This window comes from Eleginops maclovinus, chromosome 18 (genome assembly GCF_036324505.1).
Source record: "Eleginops maclovinus isolate JMC-PN-2008 ecotype Puerto Natales chromosome 18, JC_Emac_rtc_rv5, whole genome shotgun sequence".
In the NCBI taxonomy this organism is placed as follows: Eukaryota; Metazoa; Chordata; class Actinopteri; order Perciformes; family Eleginopidae; genus Eleginops; species Eleginops maclovinus.
In genome coordinates this window covers 45,801-71,958 of record NC_086366.1, presented here as the reverse complement: position 1 = coordinate 71,958, position 26,158 = coordinate 45,801, and the positions used below count along the sequence as shown (strand labels likewise).

General features: G+C 47.5%; 1 protein-coding gene across 2 annotated transcripts; it reads right to left on the bottom strand.

Moving 5' to 3' along the window:
• Window positions 1–25,877, bottom strand: rnf168 (ring finger protein 168). 2 transcript variants are annotated; one of them, XM_063906906.1, is made up of 8 exons: window positions 25,435–25,841; window positions 24,671–24,856; window positions 23,651–23,846; window positions 23,481–23,551; window positions 23,028–23,183; window positions 22,873–22,946; window positions 14,925–14,985; window positions 1–3,672 (listed from the first exon to the last, which is right to left on the bottom strand). In XM_063906906.1, exons 2-8 carry the CDS (start codon window positions 24,797–24,799, stop codon window positions 3,133–3,135), a joined length of 1,227 nt encoding a protein of 408 aa, XP_063762976.1. In that variant the 5' UTR covers window positions 24,800–24,856; window positions 25,435–25,841; the 3' UTR covers window positions 1–3,132. The 2 variants fall into 2 exon arrangements, with proteins under 2 accessions (XP_063762976.1, XP_063762975.1); XM_063906905.1 differs by having other exon boundaries at window positions 22,873–23,183; window positions 25,435–25,877.
• Window positions 25,878–26,158: the final 281 nt, after the last annotated feature.

The window sequence follows — 26,158 nt, the reverse complement described above, 5'->3', positions numbered from 1 at the left end:
TAACTGATGGGAGTTTTAATAGTACTGGCAGTACAGGGTTAACAGAGGAAACACGAGCAAAAACAGGCAACTCAGAATTCAAAACACAGGAGATGTTCACAAATGGGACTCAGGATTCAAAACACAGGAGAAATGTTGTAAACAGGAAAGCACAAAAGATACGGGGCTAAACTAAGAACTACTGACTAAACTCAAATGCACTGTTGCGCAGGAAGAAACTTGGAACCTCACTACGAGAGTGAGTAGCAGTAAGGCGCGAACAAACTAAAAGTCCAACAATCTGGTAATCCCGGCAAACTGTGAGCTATGACAGGAAGAGCAATGACTTTTTAATTGAAGGATTTCTGATTCTACTCCCTTCAAGCATCTTCTCGGTCTGTGTCCGAGGCGAGTCATGTGTATTCTTATGAGTGTGCTCTCTGCGTTTAAGACGCTTTCTTAGCTTGTCAGCTTTTTTTGCCAACTTCTCAAGTTTGTCTGTCAATGCTGCAGTCTCTCTGGAATGTCTTTTTCTAGTTTTAGCTCTCTCCCTCAAGCCAGCATGCAGTTGTCTGTTGCTCCTTTGCTCCTCAGCGCTGTTGTCTAAGGGACTCTGTGGCGGAGAACCTAAAACTTGCTGGATTTCCTCTGCTCTTTTCCTTTGCTTCCTTGATTGTATCTGTGCCTGTCTCCAAAACTTTCTCCTACGCCTCTTTTTTCTCTCATCCAAATCATCGATCTTTTGAATTTTGCCCTCCTTCACCCTGTTACTCCATCTTTCCCTCTCCTTTGTCAGGAACTCCTCCTTCAACTCAGGCTGGCTATTAAGTTTTTCTCTCCTTCTCTTTTGGTAATCTCTGTTCCTTTTCCTTCACTCCTCCACTGACAACTTCTGTCTAGCCATTCTAGTCTGAAATGCATACCATTCTACAGTCAGTTCTTTGTTATGGATAAGCATGGAACACTTCATAATATCAGGTTGGCGGTAACAGTAGGCTACGGTACATCACAACTAGTTTGAATGGGATACATGAAACTGCAATAATGGTAAACATGCATAGGGTATTGGTATAAATTACATTGAAATGCTTAAATTGGACACTAAAATGGCTTTTGTCATCACCATCAGAGAAAGTGTCAACACCGTCAGACACAAATTCTGACGGTGTTGACGTCTGATGGTGTTGACAAAATAACACATTTCTTCTTATATCACGCATGATTCTCACAGGAGCCATTTTGTTTTTCACATGTTGGTTATGGTCCTTCCAATCTATATAAATCAAAGCTATATTGCAGAAACTTTTAAACAGATGTTTGACTTTTAGACTCTTTGGAGTTGATACTCTATGGTTGTGACGTGCGCATTAGTAAAAAGATATGAAATATAAAGTATTTTAAAAAACTTACCAGAGCTCAAGTTTTCTTGTGGCGCCAGCAAGACCAAGAAGGAGGGAAAGGGATCCTTTGTCTTATAGCTGCCCTAAATTATTCCTGATTTTCCCCCCAATTTAAAAACGTCTGACGGTGTTGACGAAAACTTCGGACACATTTTCAATTGACCAGAAAGTACATTAAAACATTTTAAATTTCATTTTCTTTAATGTTAGTGAAATAAATACTACTTTATTTGCACATAATATTAAGTTCAATTCTATATAACTTGGACTTTTTAAAGAATTAAAGTGTGGAGACCTGCTTCCGGACATGGGTTTTTCTAGGCACTGGTCACACATATCATTTCAAATGAAAACAAAATGTTAGACAACTTCAAAACATAATTTGTTGTGCTACCCTTGTCTTGTTTAGTGTTTGGGTTCATTTTTAAGTATATTTATTGAATATTTTAGCCAAAAAAACTGTGATTTATGTCACGGACATGTTTTGTCCCACTTCTCAAGAATCACTGAAATACACAGAAGTACAGAGTACATTATGGTTTCACAAGACTCAGATTCAAAAGCTTTATACACACACACCTTATCTAACAGTGGGGGCAGCAGCTCAGTCTGTAGAGACTCGGCTCATGAACTGAAGGGTCGCCGGTTAGAACCAGAAATTGAGTGTGAGTGTGTGTGTGTGTGTGCGCAACTCCTGTTGAGGGTCAGAAGTATTTATGAAGGGTAAGCAAATCATCTGTGAAGCATCAAAAACATGATTTAAAAATATTGAGTTAAAGGTCAGATATATATTATATTCACATTACACTGATGAGGCCGGTTGTTAAATACTTCTATATAATCATCAGATAAAGACTTCCTGCTCTGCATGACTAAATATAAGTCCCTCTTTAAATAAAGACACATGACTCAATAACACACACACCATGACTCACTGACTCACTGCAGAAGAGGTCATGTGACCGGGAGGCAAACCACAGACTTCCTGGTGGACAAACTAAAGAACTGACAGAAAGTGCAGACCATTCAAATTAAAGTGTTTCTGACCCAGACGACCACCTTCCTGAATAATAACATGACTCAGCACATTTCCCCTCCTTCAGCACTACTATACATCCACTTGGGTCTTACCTTCACCAACACCTGGAGAACCAGGTTAATTTGACTGCTGTTTCTAACGATCCCAGAGGATACTGGTCTCGGTAGTGAGGTGTGGGCTACCTAAGTGAGGGTGTGGCAGGAGAGGAGTGCGGAGGTGCTTTACAGTGTGCCAGTGAAAATGAGTGGGGTGATTTTATTTAAAGAAATGGTCCACACTGTTAACAGGGTTTTTACCTCCTCTCGTTACATAACAGGTATTCCCCTCCGGAGTAAACTTCCAACATATCATTTATTATTAATTCAGCGGTTGATGAGAACCACACCTGAGACCAGATCTGCAGCTCAACATGATTTATTCGTTCATCAGTCTACATGCTCTACATTAGTGTTAGTACATGTCAGAGAACATTTCAAAAGTCCATACAGGTTTCAGAGTTCAGGTGTTGAATCTGCACAGATTCTCACTTATATATAAACAGAGAAAGACAGCAGATCTGCAGGTTTCAGAGAAACCAGGTCTACTCCCCTGATGAGTCTCAGTACCGCAGTGACACACATGCCAAAAAACATATTTAAAACTGGTTTTCAAAAAGTAGAAACTTCAAAACAAAATGTTTTAGCTCCAAGGGAGGAGGTATCCCTGGACCCCTCTTTAGCTGCTCAGGCTGAACATCTCTGTCAGTGTGGCCTGCTTACTGCGCCTAGAGGAGGAGGTCTTTGTGCCGGGGGTCTCGGCGCTGCCCCTGCTAGAGGTCTTGTTGATGCGGGTCTCGGCAGTCCCCCTGCTAGATGTCTTGCTGCTGCGGCTTTTGGCGGGGCCCATGTTTTGGGTCTCGGTGCTGCCCCTGTTCTGCCGAAGCAGATAGGGGTCTGAGGACCCTTTGCGTCGGTCACTGGCTCTCTGCCTCTCCTCCTGGTCCAGCTCTTTCTGCAGCAGCACAGCCAGCCTCCGGTCTTCCTCCTCCTGCTGCCGTCTGCTCTCCTTCCCAGTGAGGTCCACAATGTGGGAGAAAGGGGAAGGACAGCCTCTCTTTGAGGCGGTCAGCTCCTCGTCCTCCGACCTTTCAACTATCTTCCTCTTAGACAATGAAGGTCCAGCATCTGCTTGGAGGCGACTCTCGCACTGATCCTCCACTGAGGAGCTCAGGAAAGCCTCCTCCTCCAACGCTGCATCACAGAGGAGGAAGTTCTCCTACAGAAGGAAGACAAGAAGACGAGGTTCATTAGAATTCAGTGATGTCATCACATCAACAAAGTCCCGAGGTTGTCGCATCACTAAAGTCACAAGGTCGTCGCATCACTAAAGTCACGAGGTCGTCGCATTTCTAAAGTCAGGAGGTTGTTGCATCACTAAAGTCACCAGGTCGTCAAATTTCTAAAGTCAGGAGGTCGTCGCATCACTATAGTCACGACACCGTCGCATCACTAAAATCAGGAGGTTGTTGCATCACTAAAGTCACGAGGTCGTCAAATTTCTAAAGTCAGGAGGTCGTCGCATCACTAAAATCAGGAGGTTGTTGCATCACTAAAGTCACCAGGTCGTCAAATTTCTAAAGTCAGGAGGTCGTCGCATCACTATAGTCACAAGGTCATCGCATCACTATAGTCACAAGGTCATCGCATCACTAAAGTCACGACACCGTCGCATCACTAAAATCAGGAGGTTGTTGCATCACTAAAGTCACGAGGTCGTCGCATCACTAAAATCAGGAGGTTGTTGCATCACTAAAGTCACCAGGTCGTCAAATTTCTAAAGTCAGGAGGTCGTCGCATCACTATAGTCACAAGGTCATCGCATCACTAAAGTCACAAGGTCGTCGCATTTCTAAAGTCACGAGGTCGTCGCATTTCTAAAGTCACGAGGTTGTCACATCACTAAAGTTACAAGGTCGTCGCATCTCTAAAGTCAGGAGGTTGTTGCATCACTAAAGTCACCAGGTCGTCAAATTTCTAAAGTCAGGAGGTCGTCGCATCACTATAGTCACAAGGTCATCGCATCACTATAGTCACAAGGTCATCGCATCACTAAAGTCACGACACCGTCGCATCACTAAAATCAGGAGGTTGTTGCATCACTAAAGTCACGAGGTCGTCGCATCACTAAAATCAGGAGGTTGTTGCATCACTAAAGTCACCAGGTCGTCAAATTTCTAAAGTCAGGAGGTCGTCGCATCACTATAGTCACAAGGTCATCGCATCACTAAAGTCACAAGGTCGTCGCATTTCTAAAGTCACGAGGTCGTCGCATTTCTAAAGTCACGAGGTTGTCACATCACTAAAGTTACAAGGTCGTCGCATCTCTAAAGTCAGGAGGTTGTTGCATCACTAAAGTCACCAGGTCGTCAAATTTCTAAAGTCAGGAGGTCGTCGCATCACTATAGTCACAAGGTCATCGCATCACTATAGTCACAAGGTCATCGCATCACTAAAGTCACGACACCGTCGCATCACTAAAATCAGGAGGTTGTTGCATCACTAAAGTCACCAGGTCGTCAAATTTCTAAAGTCAGGAGGTCGTCGCATCACTAAAATCAGGAGGTTGTTGCATCACTAAAGTCACCAGGTCGTCAAATTTCTAAAGTCACGAGGTCGTCGCATCACTAAAATCAGGAGGTTGTTGCATCACTAAAGTCACCAGGTCGTCAAATTTCTAAAGTCACGACACCGTCGCATCACTATAGTCACAAGGTCATCGCATCACTAAAGTCAGGAGGTTGTTGCATCACTAAAGTCACGACACCGTCGCATCACTATAGTCACAAGGTCATCGCATCACTAAAGTCAGGAGGTTGTTGCATCACTAAAGTCACGACACCGTCGCATCACTAAAATCAGGAGGTTGTTGCATCACTAAAGTCACCAGGTCGTCAAATTTCTAAAGTCAGGAGGTCGTCGCATCACTATAGTCACAAGGTCATCGCATCACTAAAGTCACGACACCGTCGCATCACTGTTGTCAAGATGTTGTCGCATCACTAAAGTCAGGAGGTCGTCGCATCACTAAAGTCAGGAGGTCGTCGCATCACTAAAGTCAGGAGGTCGTCGCATCTCTAAAGTCACGAGGTCGTTACAAGGTCGTCGCATCACTTAAGTCACAAGGTCGTCGCATCACTAAAGTCACGACACCGTCGCATCACTGTTGTCAAGATGTTGTCGCATCACTAAAGTCAGGAGGTCGTCGCATCACTAAAGTCAGGAGGTCGTCGCATCACTAAAGTCAGGAGGTCGTCGCATCACTAAAGTCACGAGGTCGTTACAAGGTCGTCGCATCACTTAAGTCACAAGGTCATCGCATCACTAAAGTCACGACACCGTCGCATCACTGTTGTCAAGATGTTGTCGCATCACTAAAGTCAGGAGGTCGTCGCATCACTAAAGTCAGGAGGTCGTCGCATCACTAAAGTCAGGAGGTCGTCGCATCACTAAAGTCACGAGGTCGTTACAAGGTCGTCGCATCACTTAAGTCACAAGGTCGTCGCATCACTAAAGTCAGGAGGTCGTCGCATCACTAAAGTCAGGAGGTCGTCGCATCACTAAAGTCAGGAGGTCGTCGCATCACTAAAGTCACGAGGTCGTTACAAGGTCGTCGCATCTCATAAGTCACGAGGTCGTCACATCTCTAAAGTCAGGAAGTTGTTGCATCACTAAAGTCAGGAGGTTGTCGCATCACTTAAGTCACGAGGTCCTCACATTTCTAAAGTCAGGAGGTTGTCGCATCACTAAAGTCACGAGGTTGTCGCATCTCTAAAGCCACCAAGTCGTCACATCTCTAAAGTCAGGAGGTTGTCGCATCACTAAAGCCACGAGGTTGTCGCATCTCTAAAGTCACCAAGTCGTCACATCTCTAAAGTCACGAGGTTGTCGCATCTCTAAAGTCACGAGGTCGTCGCATCACTAAAGTCACGAGGTCGTCGCATCTCTAAAACCACCAGGTTGTCGCATCTCTAAAACCACCAGGTCCTCACATTTCTAAAGTCAGGAGGTTGTCGCATCTCTAAAGTCAGGAGGTTGTCACATCTCTAAAGTCAGGAGGTTGTCGCATCTCTAAAGTCACGAGGTCGTCGCATCACTAAAGTCCTGAGGTCGTCGCATCTCTAGAGCCACCAAGTCGTCACATCTCTAAAGTCAGGAGGTTGTCGCATCACTAAAGTCACGAGGTCGTCGCATCTCTAAAGTCAGGAGGTTGTCGCATCACTAAAGTCACGAGGTTGTCGCATCTCTAAAGCCACCAAGTCGTCACATCTCTAAAGTCACGAGGTTGTCGCATCACTAAAGTCACCAAGTCGTCACATCTCTAAAGTCACAAGGTCGTCGCATCTCTAATGTCAAGAGGTCGTCGCATCACTTAAGTCAAGAGGTCGTCGGATCAATAAAGTCAAGAGGTCGTCGGATCAATAAAGTCAAGAGGTCGTCGGATCTCTAAAGTCACGAGCTTGTCGCATCACTAAAGTCACGAGGTCCTCACATTTATAAAGTCAGGAGGTTGTCGCATCTCTAAAGTCACGAGATTGTTACAAGGTCGTCATATCTCTAAAGTCAGGAGGTCGTTACAAGGTCGTCGCATTTCTAAAGTCAGGAGGTCGTCGGATCAATAAAGTCAAGAGGTTGTCGCATCACTAGTCAAGAGGTCGTCGCATCACTTAAGTCACGAGATTGTTACAAGGTCGTCATATCTCTAAAGTCAGGAGGTCGTTACAAGGTCGTCGCATTTCTAAAGTCAGGAGGTCGTCGGATCAATAAAGTCAAGAGGTTGTCGCATCACTGTTGTCAGGAGGTCGTCGCATCACTAATGTCAACAGGTTGTCGCATCACTGTTGTCAGGAGGTCGTCGCATCGCTGTTGTCAGGAGGTCGTCGCATCACTAAAGTCACGAGATTGTTACAAGGTCGTTGCATTTCTAAAGTCAGGAGGTTGTCGCATCACTAAAACCACAAGGTTGTCGCATCACTAAAGCCACAAGGTCGTCGCATCACTAAAGTCACGAGGTCCTCACATTTATAAAGTCAGGAGGTTGTCGCATCTCTAAAGTCAGGAGGTTGTCACATCTCTAAAGTCAGGAGGTTGTCGCATCTCTAAAACCACCAGGTCCTCACATTTCTAAAGTCAGGAGGTTGTCGCATCTCTAAAGTCAGGAGGTTGTCACATCTCTAAAGTCAGGAGGTTGTCGCATCTCTAAAGTCACGAGGTCGTCGCATCACTAAAGTCCTGAGGTCGTCGCATCTCTAGAGCCACCAAGTCGTCACATCTCTAAAGTCAGGAGGTTGTCGCATCACTAAAGTCACGAGGTTGTCGCATCTCTAAAGCCACCAAGTCGTCACATCTCTAAAGTCACGAGGTTGTCGCATCACTAAAGTCACAAGGTCGTCGCATCTCTAATGTCAAGAGGTTGTTGCATCACTGTTGTCAAGAGGTCGTCGCATCTCTAAAGTCACGAGCTTGTCGCATCACTGTAGTCAAGAGGTCGTCGCATCACTTAAGTCACGAGATTGTTACAAGGTCGTCATATCTCTAAAGTCAGGAGGTCGTTACAAGGTCGTCGCATTTCTAAAGTCAGGAGGTCGTCGGATCAATAAAGTCAAGAGGTTGTCGCATCACTGTTGTCAGGAGGTCGTCGCATCGCTGTTGTCAGGAGGTCGTCGCATCACTAATGTCAACAGGTTGTCGCATCACTGTTGTCAGGAGGTCGTCGCATCGCTGTTGTCAGGAGGTCGACGCATCACTAAAGTCACGAGATTGTTACAAGGTCGTTGCATTTCTAAAGTCAGGAGGTCGTCGGATCAATAAAGTCAAGAGGTTGTCGCATCACTGTTGTCAGGAGGTCGTCGCATCACTAATGTCAACAGGTTGTCGCATCACTGTTGTCAGGAGGTCGTCGCATCGCTGTTGTCAGGAGGTCGTCGCATCACTAATGTCAACAGGTTGTCGCATCACTGTTGTCAGGAGGTCGTCGCATCACTAATGTCAACAGGTCGTCGCATCACTAATGTCAACAGGTCGTCGCATCGCTGTTGTCAGGAGGTCGTCGCATCACTAATGTCAACAGGTCGTCGCATCACTGTTGTCAGGAGGTCGTCGCATCACTAATGTCAACAGGTCGTCGCATCACTGTTGTCAGGAGGTCGTCGCATCACTAATGTCAACAGGTTGTCGCATCGCTGTTGTCAGGAGGTCGTCGCATCACTAAAGTCACGAGATTGTTACAAGGTCGTCATATCTCTAAAGTCAGGAGGTCGTTACAAGGTCGTCGCATTTCTAAAGTCAGGAGGTCGTCGGATCAATAAAGTCAAGAGGTTGTCGCATCACTGTTGTCAGGAGGTCGTCGCATCACTAATGTCAACAGGTTGTCGCATCACTGTTGTCAGGAGGTCGTCGCATCGCTGTTGTCAGGAGGTCGTCGCATCACTAAAGTCACGAGATTGTTACAAGGTCGTTGCATTTCTAAAGTCAGGAGGTCGTCTGTGACGGAGCGGCTCTGTCACTGACCGGCTCTGTCACATGCTGCAGCGCATACACACACACATACACATACACGTTCACATTCACACACATTCCCTGTTCCCTTCCGTTCTTGCATGCTTGGTTGACAAACCTCACTATTATAACTGTTTTCTCCTCTGTGTTAGTAGCGCGACCATGGGTGCACACTTGGCCGTTCTCGTTGCATTTAAGCATACATTTACACAAACCTGATTTTAGACGGACATTTCTTCAAGTGTGGGAGGCATATGCACCACCGTCTCCTCTTCCGGCAAGAGTGGCTGGCAAGACGGGGCGCACCATTTCTCCCGGTTAAGTAGTGAATTCTCGCGCGCTTGCGAGATGAAACTATTGGTGGTATGAGAAAGTTAAGCCCAGTGGGAGGGGCTATACAGTTAAAAGGGGCTGGTTTGGCCTGGGACGGGGTTCAGTCTGGGGAAGCTACAGAGCAGGTAGCACCTGTAAAGCCCAGTGAGAGTTGGTTTAAGCGTTATGATATGTCAGAGTTAATGAGGAACTCCATTTGTTGTGAATACTTGTGAACTGGAGAAAGAGGTGGCGGAGATGTTGAGGCTTGGGGTGATTGAGCATTCCAACTCAGAGTGGTGCAGTCCAGTGGTCATTGTCTTCAAAAAGGATGGGTCTCTCCGGATATGTATTGATTTCAGGAAGCTCAATGCCATCTCGGAGTTTGACGCCTACCCCATGCCAAGAATTGATGATTTGCTGGAGAAGATCGGAGCTGCCAAGTACATCACCACCCTCGATCTGTGTAAGGGATACTGGCAGGTGCCGCTGGAGGAGTCGTGCCGGCCATACACAGCGTTCAGAACACCAGCTGGACTTTTCCAGTTTACAGTGATGCCATTTGGACTGCATGGAGCCCCAGCCACCTTCCAGAGACTGATGAACAGAGTCCTCCAGGGTTGTGACAACTGCAGCGCAGCTTATCTGGATGATGTGGTGATCTTCAGCAACACATGGGCGGAGCATACCCAGCACCTATCACTGGTCCTGGGAAGGATTCAGAAGGCTGGGTTGACACTCAACCCTTCCAAGTGTGAGTGGGCACGGCAGGAGACACGGTACCTGGGATACCAACTCGGAAGAGGAGAGGTGCGGCCGCAAGTGGATAAGGTGGAAGCTATCCAAAACTGCCCTCGACCTCGCACCAAGAAGGAGGTAAGGTCCTTCCTGGGATTGGCTGGCTGGTACAGACGGTTTGTGCCCCAGTTTGCAACCATTGCAGCCCCACTAACAGCCCTGACCTGTAAGGAACAGAGGAACCCAGTAACCTGGTCAGACGACTGTGAAGCAGCCTTCTGCACCTTAAAAGCCTACCTGTGTTCTTCCCCTGTCCTAAAGAGTCCGGACTTCAACCAACCATTTCTGGTACAGGTGGACGCCTCCACAGTCGGCCTTGGAGCAGTCCTGGCCCAAGGGGACCCTGGAGAGGAACATCCAATCCTGTACCTAAGCCGCAAGCTGCAGCCACGCGAGACCAGGTATTCTACGGTGGAACAAGAGGGCCTGGCCATAAAGTGGGCACTGGAAAGCCTGCAGTACTACTTGCTTGGGCGGGAGTTTGATCTGGAAACTGACCACAGAGCTCTCACCTGGATCAACTCCATGAAGGACCACAACAGCCGCCTTACCCGATGGTACCTCTCACTACAGCCTTTCAAGTTCACCATCCGACACCGATCGGGCAAGACCAATGTTGTGGCAGATTACCTTTCCAGGTTGCCGCACATCGCCAACCTAGGGGAGGAGGGGGATAATGTGACGGAGCGGCTCTGTCACTGACCGGCTCTGTCACATGCTGCAGCGCATACACACACACATACACATACACGTTCACATTCACACACATTCCCTGTTCCCTTCCGTTCTTGCATGCTTGGTTGACAAACCTCACTATTATAACAGTTTTCTCCTCTGTGTTAGTAGCGCGACCATGGGTGCACACTTGGCCGTTCTCGTTGCATTTAAGCATACATTTACACAAACCTGATTTTAGACGGACATTTCTTCAAGTGTGGGAGGCATATGCACCACCGTCTCCTCTTCCGGCAAGAGTGGCTGGCAAGACGGGGCGCACCATTTCTCCCGGTTAAGTAGTGAATTCTCGCGCGCTTGCGAGATGAAACTATTGGTGGTATGAGAAAGTTAAGCCCAGTGGGAGGGGCTATACAGTTAAAAGGGGCTGGTTTGGCCTGGGACGGGGTTCAGTCTGGGGAAGCTACAGAGCAGGTAGCACCTGTAAAGCCCAGTGAGAGTTGGTTTAAGCGTTATGATATGTCAGAGTTAATGAGGAACTCCATTTGTTGTGAATACTTGTTACAGGGTAAACTATTTATGTTTCCAGTCTTTTTCCACTATTTTCATTTTTTGTTGTAAATAGTTGTTTTTCACTTTGGGAGACCGGCAAAATAAAATAACGTCACTACTTCTCCGACTATGCCTGTGTTTGTGGAGGTATGAAGTAGAACCCCGCTACATCGTCGCATCACTAAAGCCACAAGGTCGTCGCATCACTAAAGCCACAAGGTCGTCGCATCACTAAAGTCACGAGGACTTCGCATCACTAAAGTCAAGAGGTTGTCGCATCACTGTTGTCAGGAGGTCGTCGCATCTCTAAAGTCAAGAGGTCGTCGCATCACTGTTGTCAAGAGGTTGTCGCATCACTGTTGTCAATAGGTCGTCGCATCTCTAAAGTCAAGAGGTCGTCGGATCAATAAAGTCAAGAGGTTGTCGCATCGCTAAAGTCAAGAGGTTGTCGCATCACTAAAGTCAAGAGGTTGTCGCATCACTTAAGTCACGAGGTCGTCGCATCACTAAAGTCAGGAGGTTCGTCGCATCTCTAAGTCAAGAGGTCGTCGGATCAATAAAGTCAAGAGGTTGTCGCATCGCTAAAGTCAGGGTTGTCGCATCACTAAAGTCAAGAGGTTGTCGCATCACTTAAAGCCACGAGGTAGTCGCATCGCTGTTGTCAAGAGGTTGTCGCATCACTAAAGTCAGGAGGTCGTTACAAGGTCGTCGCATCACTTAAGTCACCAGGTCGTGCATCACTGTTGTCAAGAGGTTGTCGCATCACTAAAGTCAGGAGGTCGTTACAAGGTCGTTGCATCACTGAAGTCACGAGGTTGTCGCATCACTGTTGTCAGGAGGTTGTCGCATTTTTAAAGTCAGGAGGTCGTCGCATCGCTAAAGTCAACAGGTTGTCGCATCACTGTTGTCAGGAGGTTGTCGCATCTCTAAAGTCAAGAGGTCGTCGCATCACTAATGTCACAAGGTCGTCGCATCGCTAAAGTCAAGAGGTCGTCGGATCAATAAAGTCAAGAGGTTGTCGCATCGCTAAAGTCAAGAGGTCGTCGCATCACTGTTGTCAGGAGGTCGTCGCATCTTTAAAGTCACGAGGTTGTCGCATCACTAAAGTCACGAGGTTGTCGCATCATTAAAGTCACGAGGTTGTCGCATCACTAAAGTCACGAGGTTGTCGCATCACTGTTGTCAGGAGGTCGTCACATCTCTAAAGTCAAGAGGTCGTCGGATCAATAAAGTCAAAGAGGTTGTCGCATCGCTGTTGTCAGGAGGGCGTCGCATCTCTTAAGTCACAAGGTCGTCACATCTCTAAAGTCACGAGGTTGTCGCATCGCTGTTGTCAGGAGGGCGTCGCATCTCTTAAGTCACAAGGTTGTCGCATCACTAAAGTCACGAGGTTGTCGCATCACTAAAGTCACGAGGTTGTCGCATCATTAAAGTCACGAGGTTGTCGCATCATTAAAGTCACGAGGTTGTCGCATCACTAAAGTCACGAGGTTGTCGCATCACTGTTGTCAGGAGGTCGTCGCATCACTGTTGTCAGGAGGTCGTCGCATCTCTAAAGTCAAGAGGTTGTCGCATCTCTAAAGTCAAGAGGTTGTCGCATCGCTGTTGTCAAGAGGTCGTCGCATCTCTAAAGTCAAGAAGTCGTCGCATCACTAAAGTCAAGAGGTTGTCGCATCACTGTTGTCAGGAGGTCGTCGCATCTCTAAAGTCAAGAGGTCGTCGCATCTCTAAAGTCATGAGGTTGTCGCATCGCTGTGGTCAGGAGGTCGTCACATCACTAAAGTCACGAGATCGTCGCATATGATATGGTATACATACACTTTGTGAACAATCAGTAGGCGAGTTAGATTTTTGAGGATTCATTTTATGTAACAGTGCCCTCGGTCAATCCAAAATGTTAATTAACGTCAAACCTGAATATTTACGAAAGTAAAAGTAAAGTTTTGTATGCACAACCATTAGGCAAATATTATTAAGTAAAGGAATACCAAAATGTTCCAATTTCACTTCATCGTTTAACGAGACTAGTAAACAAACAACTCAAAATGTACAAATAAACATTTCTGACAGACCATTGACCAACATCCTTTCTCTCCAATGACCCAAGCCTTCCCTTCATGGAGTCTGTCAGTGTCGTGATCCGTTGACCATATGTGCAGCAGCAACCACAGCCTGCCAGACTCTGTTCAGAGAGGTGTACTGTCTCCCTTCAGCGTAAATGTTCCGCTTACGAAGGGCCCAAACATTCTCAATAGGGTTTAGGTCAGGTGAGGAAGGGGGCCACTGGCTAGCCACGCAGAGGAGCACTTTGATGCATGCGATGGAGCATTGTCCTTCATAGGATCCTGCTCTTCTTGAAAGATGCAGACTTCTTCCTGTACCTTGGATGGAAGAAAACGTGTTCTTAAAACTGGTAGTAGGTGATTTTGGGTCCATCTTCAACCCGAAAAGGTTCAACTAGCTCATCTTTAATAATGCCAGCTCATACCAGAACCTGACACCCACCTCCACCTGGCTGTCGTCTGAGTCGAAGTGGAGCTCTGTGCCCGTTACTGATCACCCCATCCATCTGGTCCATCCACGGTACAAGGTCACCCTCCTCTCATCAGTCCATAAAGCCTTAGAGAAATCTTTCTTCAGAAATGTCTCGGCCCAGTCTTGATGTTTCACCTCATGTGTATTGTTCAGTGGTGGTCCGGTTTCAGCCGTCCTTAACTTGGCCCAGTCTCTGAGCTCTGAACACATTGTACTTGGCCCTCCAGGTAGGTTGCAGTTCTGGAATATGACAGCTCTATAGACATAATGGCTTCCTGGTAGCTTCATGTTCGATTCTTCTCAGATCTTTGGCACCGAATTTGCGTCTTTTTTCAGGACATGTTTCTTTGCAACTAAAAGTTTGATGGTTCTGTGAACATGACCGAATATCTTAGTAATGTCAAGAGTGCTGCATCCCTCTGAGATACTTTTTTACAATGTCTGACTTTTCAGAGTCAGTTAAATCTCTGTTTGTTCCATTTTATCTGAGGAAAAGAAGCTTCCTAATAATTGTGCACACCTTGATTGAGGTGTTGAAGTCTTAAAGCCACGCCGTCCCTCATTACACATACTCAGCAATGCATCACAATGCGCATTCAAGTTTATACAGCTTGCAGTTGGAAATAATGCTTTAAAGTGATGCAACTATGAAAACAGCACACAGTTTTTTAAATTATTATTATTATTATTATTATGGCTTAGGGGGGGCAGTGGCTCAGTAAGTAGGGACTTGGTCTTGGGACCGAAGGGTCGCCGGTTCACGTCCCGACCGGACCAAAAAAAAATATATATATGGAGTGAGCTGGTAGCTGGAGAGGTGCCAGTTCTCCTCCTAGGCCACTGCCGAGGTGCCCTTGAGCAAGGCACCTAACCTCTATCTGCTCCCTTGGTGCCGGGTACCTGGCTGCCTCTCTGCTCTGCCACCTCTCCTCTGCATGTGGTTGTGTGTGCATGTATTTCCTCTGTGTGTTTAATGTGTGTCAACACAATAGAGTAGAGAAAGCAATTTCCCTGTAAGGGATTAATAAAGTATGTCTTCTTCTTCTTCTTCATCATTATTATGATTATTGATATGTCAGATGAATGCACAGATTGATTTACCTTGTTGGACATGAAGCTGCCGTCTGATGATCTGCTGTTAGCAGGGAGAGGACACAAGAACCTGAAACAGACACAACATCATCTTCATCATCATCTCCACGGCTGCTACAGGTAAACAAGGCCACTACAGGTAAACAAGGCTACAGGTAAACAAGGCTGCTACAGGTAAAAAAGGCTACAGGTAAACACGGCTGCTAAAGGTAAACAAGGCTACAGGTTAACCCGGCCGCTACAGGTAAACAAGGCTGCTACAGGTAAACAAGGCTACTGCAGGTAAACAAGGCTACAGGTAAACAAGGCTACAGGTAAACACGGCTGCTACAGGTAAACATGGCTGCTACAGGTAAACAAGGCTACAGGTAAACAAGGCTACAGGTAAACACGGCTGCTACAGGTAAACAAGGCTGCTACAGGTAAACAAGGCTACAGGTAAACAAGGCTACAGGTAAACACGGCTGCTACAGGTAAACATGGCTGCTACAGGTAAACAAGGCTACAGGTAAACAAGGCTACAGGTAAACACGGCTGCTACAGGTAAACACGGCTGCTACAGGTAAACAAGGCTACAGGTAAACAAGGCTACAGGTAAACACGGCTGCTACAGGTAAACACGGCTGCTACAGGTAAACAAGGCTACAGGTAAACAAGGCTACAGGTAAACACGGCTGCTACAGGTAAACAAGGCTACAGGTAAACAAGGCTACAGGTAAACACGGCTGCTACAAGTAAACACGGCTGCTACAAGTAAACAAGGCCGCTACAGGTAAACAAGGCTGCTACAGGTAAACACGGCTGCTACAGGTAAACACGGCTGCTACAGGTAAACAAGGCTACAGGTAAACAAGGCTACAAGTAAACACGGCTGCTACAAGTAAACAAGGCCGCTACAGGTAAACAAGGCCGCTACAGGTAAACACGGCTGCTACAGGTAAACACGGCTGCTACAGGTAAACACGGCTGCTACAGGTAAACACGGCTGCTACAAGTAAACAAGGCCGCTACAGGTAAACAAGGCTACTACAGGTAAACACGGCTGCTACAGGTAAACACGGCTGCTACAGGTAAACACGGCTGCTACAAGTAAACAAGGCCGCTACAGGTAAACAAGGCTACTACAGGTAAACAAGGCTACTACAGGTAGGGCTGGGCGATATGGACCAAAAGTCATATCCCGATACATTTAGGTTGAATATCGATATACGATATATATCCCGATATTTTTTCCGCAAAGTGAGAGCTGTGAAATGAAATGCTCAGTCAAAGTCAAAGCCAAATACGAGTAGTTTCATTGAAAACTCACTATAAAATGTAAACATAAACACTGTATAACAAAGCTCCGTAAGGTGCACATTTAAATAAATAAAATTAGCCTTGTTTGGAGACAAGGTGTTTTCATCTTCGAGTCTTGCATGAAGTGAACTGTCCCGCTCATATAAGGCTCACACGTCCTGCTTGACCACATATCTCTGGTCAACGCAAAATGGGTGACGTTAGCGAGCCGGCCTGCAACGTTCTGTCTGACTTCACTATACATTTGCGCCAGTGCTTCTCGTGCAAAATAGTTTCGACTGGGAAGCTCGTATCTCGGGTCCAGCTTTTTAATTAGCTCTTTGACCCCGACCTGTTCCACTGTTGCAACAGGGACCATGTCTTTGGCAATGTGAAAGGACACCGCCTTTGTTATTGCACGCCACTTGTCGCTTTTCTTCTCATACGGCACACAGCGGGGAAATGAAGCTTGCAGTGAGCTTTGTTTTGGGGCTGGAGCTTTGTCGGGTTGGGGACGGCTTGTGCCTGTGGCTTCTGCAGCGCGCAGTTTCACACACTCTTCATATTGCACTTTGTGCCACGTTTTTAAGTGATGAAAAAGATTCGTAGTGCTTCCACCACTGGCTGCAATGTGCTTATGGCACTCCCTACATATAGCTTGGTTTTGTTGCTCGTCTGACAATTTGTATCCAAACCATCTCCAAATGATTGAGCTACTGCTTTTTCTTTTACCAACCAAGGGGCTCTCCACCGTACGCTCTGCAGACGTTGTTGCCTTCTCCATGTTTGTTGAAGAGTGCCGGAGTGTCCCTCCCCCTCCCCCCTCTGTGCATGAAAGAGGAGGGGCGGAGCCGGGGCGCGTGAAGCAGTGCAGAGAGTTCCGATCAACGGCTTGCCTGAAGCAAGTATTACAGCGCAATTTTGAACTATATCAATATATGCCATATGGTCTAATTCCATATCTTATTTAAAAATATATCGATATATCGCCCAGCCCTAGCTACAGGTATACACGGCCGCTACAGGTAAACAAGGCTACAGGTTAACCTGGCCGCTACAGGTAAACAAGGCTACAGTTATACACGGCCGCTACAGGTAAACAAGGCTACAGGTAAACACGGCCGCTACAGGTAAACACGGCCGCTACATGTAAACACGGCCGCTACATGTAAACACGGCCGCTACATGTAAACACGGCCGCTACATGTAAACACGGCCGCTACAGGCATACACGGCCGCTACAGGCATACACGGCCGCTACAGGCATACACGGCCGCTACAGGCATACACGGCCGCTACAGGTATACACGGCCGCTACAGGTAAACACGGCCGCTACATGTAAACATGGCTGCAGGTAAACACGGCCTGTACATGTAAACACGGCCGCTACATGTAAACACGGCCGCTACAGGTACACAAGGCTACAGGTAAACACGGCCGCTACATGTAAACACGGCCGCTACATGTAAACACGGCCGCTACAGGTACACAAGGCTACAGGTACACACGGCCGCTACAGGTAAACAAGGCTACAGGTAAACCCGGCCGCTACAGGTAAACAAGGCTACAGGTAAACACGGCTGCTACAGGTAAACAAGGCTACTACAGGTAAACAAGGCTACATGTAAACATGGCCGCTACATGTAAACACGGCCGCTACAGGTACACACGGCCGCTACAGGTAAACAAGGCTACAGGTAAACACGGCTGCTACAGGTAAACAAGGCTACAGGTAAACACGGCTGCTAGAGGTAAACAAGGCTACAGGTAAACACGGCTGCTACAGGTAAACAAGGCTACAGGTAAACACGGCTGCTACAGGTAAACAAGGCTACAGGTAAACACGGCTGCTACAGGTAAACAAGGCTACAGGCAAACACGGCTGCTACATGTAAACATGGCTGCAGGTAAACACGGCCACTACATGTAAACACGGCCGCTACATGTAAACATGGCCGCTACATGTAAACATGGCCGCTACAGGTATACACGGCCGCTACAGGTATACACGGCCGCTACATGTAAACAAGGCTACAGGTAAACACGGCCGCTACAGGTACACAAGGCTACAGGTACAAACGGCCGCTACAGGTACACAAGGCTACAGGTACACACGGCCGCGACAGGTAAACAAGGCTACAGGTAAACCCGGCCGCTACATGTAAACACGGCCGCTACAGGGAAACAAGGCTACAGGTAAACACGGCCGCTACAGGTAAACAAGGCTACAGGTAAACACGGCTGCTAAAGGTAAACAAGGCTACAGGTAAACACGGCTGCTACAGGTAAACAAGGCTACAGGTAAACACGGCTGCTAGAGGTAAACAAGGCTACAGGTAAACACGGCTGCTACAGGTAAACAAGGCTACAGGTAAACACGGTCGCTACAGGTATACACGGCCGCTACAGGTATACACGGCCGCTACAGGTAAACACGGCTGCTACATGTAAACATGGCTGCAGGTAAACACGGCCACTACATGTAAACACGGCCGCTACATGTAAACACGGCCGCTACAGGTACACAAGGCTACAGGTAAACACGGCCGCTACATGTAAACACGGCCGCTACATGTAAACACGGCCGCTACAGGTACACAAGGCTACAGGTACACACGGCCGCTACAGGTAAACAAGGCTACAGGTAAACCCGGCCGCTACAGGTAAACAAGGCTACTACAGGTAAACAAGGCTACAGGTAAACACGGCTGCTAAAGGTAAACAAGGCTACAGGTAAACACGGCTGCTACAGGTAAACAAGGCTACAGGTAAACACGGCTGCTACAGGTAAACAAGGCTACAGGTAAACACGGCTGCTACAGGTAAACAAGGCTACAGGCAAACACGGCTGCTACATGTAAACATGGCTGCAGGTAAACACGGCCGCTACATGTAAACACGGCCGCTACATGTAAACACGGCCGCTACATGTAAACATGGCCGCTACAGGTATACACGGCCGCTACAGGTATACACGGCCGCTACAGGTAAACACGGCCGCTACATGTAAACATGGCTGCAGGTAAACACGGCCGCTACATGTATACACGGCCGCTACATGTAAACATGGCCGCTACAGGTATACACGGCCGCTACAGGTATACACGGCCGCTACAGGTAAACACGGCCGCTACATGTAAACACGGCCGCTACATGTAAACACGGCCGCTACAGGTACATAAGGCTACAGGTACACACGGCCGCGACAGGTAAACAAGGCTACAGGTAAACCCGGCCGCTACAGGTAAACAAGGCTACTACAGGTAAACAAGGCTACAGGTAAACACAGCTGCTAAAGGTAAACAAGGCTACAGGTAAACACGGCTGCTACAGGTAAACAAGGCTACAGGTAAACACGGCTGCTAGAGGTAAACAAGGCTACAGGTAAACACGGCTGCTAGAGGTAAACAAGGCTACAGGTAAACACGGCTGCTACAGGCAAACAAGGCTACAGGTAAACAAGGCTGCTACAGGTTAACAAGGCTACAGGTAAACACGGCTGCTACAGGTAAACAAGGCTACAGGTAAACAAGGCTGCTACAGGTAAACACGGCTGCTACAGGTAAACAAGGCTACTGCAGATAAACATGGCTGCTAAAGGTAAACAAGGCTACTACAGATAAACACGGCTGCTAAAGGTAAACAAGGCCGCTACAGGTAGACACGGCTGCTACATGTAAACACGGCCGCTACAGGGAAACAAGGCTACAGGTAAACACGGCTACTGCAGATAAACATGGCTGCTAAAGGTAAACAAGGCTACAGGTAAACACGGCTGCTAAAGGTAAACAAGGCCGCTACAGGTAGACACGGCTGCTACATGTAAACACGGCCGCTACAGGGAAACAAGGCTACAGGTAAACACGGCTACTGCAGATAAACATGGCTGCTAAAGGTAAACAAGGCTACAGATAAACACGGCTGCTAAAGGTAAACAAGGCCGCTACAGGTAGACACGGCTGCTACATGTAAACACGGCCGCTACAGGGAAACAAGGCTACAGGTAAACACGGCCGCTACAGGTAAACAAGGCTACAGGTATACACGGCTGCTACAGGTAAACAAGGCTACAGGTAAACAAGGCTACAGGTAAACACAGCTGCTACAGGTAAACACGGCTGCTACAGGTAAACAAGGCTACAGGTAGACACGGCCGCTAAAGGTAAGCAAGGCTACAGGTAAACAAGGCTACAGGTATACACGGCCACTACAGGTAAACAAGGCTACAGGTAAACCCAGCCGCTACAGGTATACACGGCCGCTACAGGTAAACAAGGCTACAGGTAAACACGGCTACTACAGGTAAACAAGGCTACAGGTAAACACGGCCGCTAAAGGTAAGCAAGGCTACAGGTATACACGGCCACTACAGGTAAACAAGGCTACAGGTAAACCCAGCCGCTACAGGTATACACGGCCGCTACAGGTATACACGGCCGCTACAGGTAAACAAGGCTACAGGTAAACACGGCTACAGGTAAACCCAGCCGCTACAGGTATACACGGCCGCTACAGGTAAACAAGGCTACAGGTAAACACGGCTACTACAGGTAAACAAGGCTACGGGTAAACACGGCTACAGGTAAACCCAGCCGCTACAGGTATACACGGCCGCTACAGGTAAACAAGGCTACAGGTAAACAAGGCTACGGGTAAACCCGGCCGCTACAGGTAAACAAGGCTACTACTGGTAAACCTGGCCGCTACAGGTAAACAAGGCTACAGGTAGAGACGGCCACTAAAGGTAAACAAGGCTACAGGTAAACAAGGCTACAGGTAAACCCGGCCGCTACAGGTAAACAAGGCTACTACTGGTAAACCCGGCCGCTACAGGTAAACAAGGCTACAGGTAAACCCGGCCGCTACAGGTAAACAAGGCTGCAGGTATACCTGGCCGCTACAGGTAAACACGGCTGCTACAGGTAAACAAGGCTACAGTTAAACACGGCTGCTAAAAGTAAACAAGGCTACTACAGGTAGACACGGCTGCTACAGGTAAACAAGGCTACAGTTAAACACGTCTGCTAAAAGTAAACAAGGCTACTACAGGTAGACACGGCTGCTACAGGGAAACAAGGCTACAGGTAAACAAGGCTACAGGTAAACCCGGCCGCTACAGGTAAACAAGGCTACTACTGGTAAACCCGGCCGCTACAGGTAAACAAGGCTACAGGTAAACCCGGCCGCTACAGGTAAACAAGGCTACAGGTATACCTGGCCGCTACAGGTAAACACGGCTGCTCCAGGTAAACAAGGCTACAGTTAAACACGTCTGCTAAAAGTAAACAAGGCTACTACAGGTAGACACGGCTGCTACAGGGAAACAAGGCTACAGGTAAACAAGGCTACAGGTAAACACGGCCGCTACAGGTAAACAAGGCTACAGGTAAACATGGCCGCTACAGGTAAACAAGGCTACAGGTAAACCCGGCCGCTACAGGTAAACAAGGCTACAGGTAAACACGGCCGCTACAGGTAAACAAGGCTACAGGTATACACGGCCGCTACAGGTAAACAAGGCTACAGGTAAACCCGGCCGCTACAGGTAAACAAGGCCGCTACAGGTAAACAAGGCCGCTACAGGTAGACACGGCCACTACAGGTAGACCCGGGCGCTACAGGTATACACGGCCGCTACAGGTATACACGGCCGCTACAGGTAAACAACGCTACTACAGGTAAACAAGGCTACAGGTAAACCCGGCCACTACAGGTAAACAAGGCTACTACTGGTAAACCCGGCCGCTACAGGTAAACAAGGCTACTACTGGTAAACCCGGCCGCTACAGGTAAACAAGGCTACAGGTAGACACGGCCACTAAAGGTAAACAAGGCTACAGGTAAACCCGGCCGCTACAGGTAAACAAGGCTACAGGTAGACACGGCCACTAAAGGTAAACAAGGCTACAGGTAAACCCGGCCGCTACAGGTAAACAAGGCTACAGGTAAACACGGCCACTACAGGTAAACAAGGCTACAGGTAAACCCGGCCGCTACAGGTAAACAAGGCTACTACTGGTAAACCCGGCCGCTACAGGTAAACAAGGCTACAGGTAAAGCCGGCCGCTACAGGTAAACAAGGCTACAGGTATACACGGCCGCTACAGGTAAACACGGCTACTACAGGTAAACAAGGCTACAGGTAAACCCGGCTGCTACAGGTAAACAAGGCTACAGGTAAACACGGCTGCTACAGGTAAACAAGGCTACAGGTAAACACGGCTGCTACAGGTAAACAAGGCTACAGGTATACATGGCCGCTACAGGTAAACAAGGCTACAGGTAAACCCGGCCGCTACAGGTAAACAAGGCTACTACTGGTAAACCCGGCCGCTACAGGTAAACAAGGCTACAGGTAGACACGGCCACTACAAGTAAACAAGGCTACAGGTAAACACGGCCGCTACAGCTAAACAAGGTTACAGGTATACACGGCCGCTACAGGTAAACAAGGCTACAGGTAAACCCGGCCGCTACAGGTAAACAAGGCTACAGGTATACACGGCCGCTACAGGTAAACAAGGCTACAGGTAAACAAGGCTACAGGTAAACACGGCTGCTACATTTAAACAAGGCTACAGGTAAACACGGCTGCTACAGGTTAACATGGCTGCTACATGTAAAGACGGGCGCAGGTAATGTAAACATAGCTACAGGTAAAGACAGACCTCCCCTCACCTCTCCATCTGTCCCCCGCTGACCTCCTTCTTCTTCTTCTTCTTGGCTGCAGTGACTTCGGCAGGAGCAGGGTTCTGCAGGAGGAGACATGAGGAGGTTACATGAAATATTGAATAAAATACACAGCTATAAATCATATGATGTATGACACTGACCAGCTGAGAGCTGAGCAGCAGAGCCAGCCTCTCATCCTCCTCCCTCCTTTTCCTCTCCTCTTGCAGCTGCTGCTGCTCCTCCTGCAGGAGCCTTCTGATCAACTCCTCACTCGCCCTGCTCTCCTCCTCCTCCAGCATTCGCTTCTCCTCCGTCAACTGAAACACACAACATGTCAACACGCCACCAACAGCTTCTCCTCCGTCACCTGAAACAGTGCGTGTGTTCAGCTACAGTCTAGATATGGAAATGAACATCTGTCCCAGGCTCCTCCCACAATGCAGCTTGATAAGACATACAAATAGATTGTGTTGACAGACTATTGTCAGGTGCTGCAGGAGAATTGAAATATGTGAAATGGACTGAGACGAGCAAAAGATAGAATGTCGAAGTAAATGCTCAACAGTGGAGATAATTGTGTGTGTGCCCAAACAAACGAGTTAGAATAAACTTACTCTGGAGACCTGATCCTCGTATTCCTGCTTCAGCTCCCCAGGCAGACTCACTCTGGGAGAAAACACAGAGACTACACACACACACACACACTTTCAGTTGTCATCCCTGTGTGTGTGTGTGTGTGTGTGTGTGTGTGTGTGTGTGTGTGTGTGTGTGTGTGTGTACCTACCTCCTGGCTCTTCCTCAGCTTCCTCTCCGTTGAGGCGTCTCTTACACTGCAGAGGGAAGCTTTTCTGGATCCTGGTCCACAGGTTCTGATCCACCATGGAGTTCTTCCTGCTGTGCAGCCGAGCCCAGGAGGAAACCCTCTTCCTGCAGAGCGGACAGCAAAGAGTAGCCTTATCCACCGACTCCCGGAAACACTCCTGAAACACAGGGAACAACTGTCATTACAGGAGACGCTCCTGAAACACAGGGAGCAACCGTCATTACAGGAGACGCTCCTGAAACACAGGGAGCAACCGTCATTACAGGAGACGCTCCTGAAATACAGGGAACAACTGTCATTACAGGAGACGCTCCTGAAACACAGGGAGCAACCGTCATTACAGGAGACGCTCCTGAAACACAGGGAGCAACCGTCATTACAGGAGACGCTCCTGAAACACAGGGAGCAACCGTCATTACAGGAGACGCTCCTGAAACACAGGGAGCAACCGTCATTACAGGAGACGCTCCTGAAACACAGGGAGCAACCGTCATTACAGGAAACAGGAAGGTGTGTGTGTTACCTTACAGATGGTGTGTGTTAATCTGTGTGTGTTACCTTACAGATGGTGTGGTGTGTTAGCTTGCAGAATGTGTATGTTACCTTTAGAGATGTTCCGATAACATTTTTTCCCTCCTGATACCGATACTTGTGCTGTGGGTATCGGCCGATACAGAGTACCGATACCAGTATGTTACAAAAAATCATTCTATGTTGACTCTCTGTCCACCCAGTGTGACGTAAAACTTATCAAAGACATGGGGCACACGTCGGAGCTCCAAATGTCCGTGGTAAAAATGACTGCATGCACGTCTTTAAGCATACACGAAATGTGTTCCTAACTGCCTCGTATAATTTGGGTTGCGCAGTTCCGGAGATATATTTACGACCTGGCAAACAGAAGGTGTGTGTTATCATGTGTGTTACCTTGCACAAGGTGTGTGTTACCTTGCAGAAGGTGTATGTTATCGTGTGTGTTACCTTGCAGAAGGTGTGTGCGCAGGGCAGGGTAACCGGCTCCATGAAGATTTCCAGACAGACGGGGCAGCGACAGTCGTCCAGAGAGAGAGAGATATCCTCCCCCAACTCTAGCTCTGACACCAGCGACATCTTCTTCCTCTTCTTCTGCTTCCTCCTCTATTGCTGAGGCTGGCAGTCAGCAGCAGTCTGCAGGAGGAACAGGGGTGTGTGATAGACTCAATGCTAATCCAACAGGACGTTATTAAACCCTGTTCTAACTACTATAACTACCAAGTCTGTAAACGTGACGTGAGCCTCCAGATACCTCATATATTGAAATAGCAACAGGTGTAGACTCGAACTCTAATTTATGTTCCCGGGTAAAAAGACTAGTAATAATTCATCTGTTATATTCCTTAATTAAATATTAAACCCGTTCTTTAACAGCAAGCATGCGCATAGGTTGACTCCCTTTATCTGTTGTCCCCATGATAACTCACAAACATATTAACATCCCTCATTAATAGCCCATAAACACATTAATGGACTGAGTTAAATCTGTAAAACATGGTGGACTACAGATGAACAGCCTGGGGCTTCAGGTGTTCAGCAGCAGCTGCTGAGCACCTGGTGATTAAAATGCTCTCTTAATTTAAAACAGCAAGACGAGTTATTTTGTGAGTGGAGCTAATGTTAGCTTCTGGTTAGCTCTGTTTGGGACTCAACAACAGATAGAATAAAGAAACATGAAGAAGAGTAAGAAATGACTGTTACGTCACACTTACCTGAGTTCTGCTTCTAACAGGTGGAGCTAAATGTATGTATTATAAAGATACAGGTAACAGTGAGCACCTGACCGCAGGCCGCAGTGTCTGTGTTAGCAGCTAACAGCTAAATTACCGTGACAGCCAACAGTTAACACTCTTTCAGGACTCACTGAGCTTCACCGAGCTTCACCGGAGACTCAGCGGATCTGTCCCGGTGTTAGACCCACAGACTGTATGTATAAACACGAAAGACTGTCGTATTAAACGGTATTTATAGTATTTAAGGCAAACTGAATATTCCCCCCCGCGTAAACCCGCTGTTGACATAGTGCGCATGCGCTGAGTGCTGACTTCATGGACCGTGCGGTGCAGAGACTTCTTCTTCTACTACTTTTGGTTTTTTTTTAGGGGCGGATGGCAACCAAAACGTTGCATTGCTGTCCACTACTGGATACATTATAAACTGCCTTTTCAAAAACGAACCATAAAAATAAAAAAATAACTTAAAATACTACTATAACTTCACTAGGTGTTATACTTTTATCTCAAATGAGTACTAATATCATTGTTCAAGAAGGCATGAATGCCTCTCTCAACAGCCCCTGCACTTCCTCTCCACTAACGTTCTTAGATAGATAGAATCGGAGGATGAAACCCTCTTTATTGTCACATGCTTGCACACAGCAGAGCACACACAGTGATTGGTCCTCTGCATTTAACCCATCCTAGTACTAGGAGCAGT

Bases quoted from the DNA above. Each gene is read 5' to 3' on its own strand.
- rnf168 (XM_063906905.1), bottom strand. From the start codon at position 24,799: ATGTCGCTGGTGTCAGAGCTAGAGTTGGGGGAGGATATCTCTCTCTCT. The intron at 14,986-22,872 runs GTGAGGGGAGGT...TGTCTGTTTCAG, and splicing joins AGCGGGGGACAGATGGAGAG to GTTCTTGTGTCCTCTCCCTG. The intron at 3,673-14,924 runs GTAAATCAATCT...TTCCTTCTGTAG, and splicing joins GCAGCTTCATGTCCAACAAG to GAGAACTTCCTCCTCTGTGA.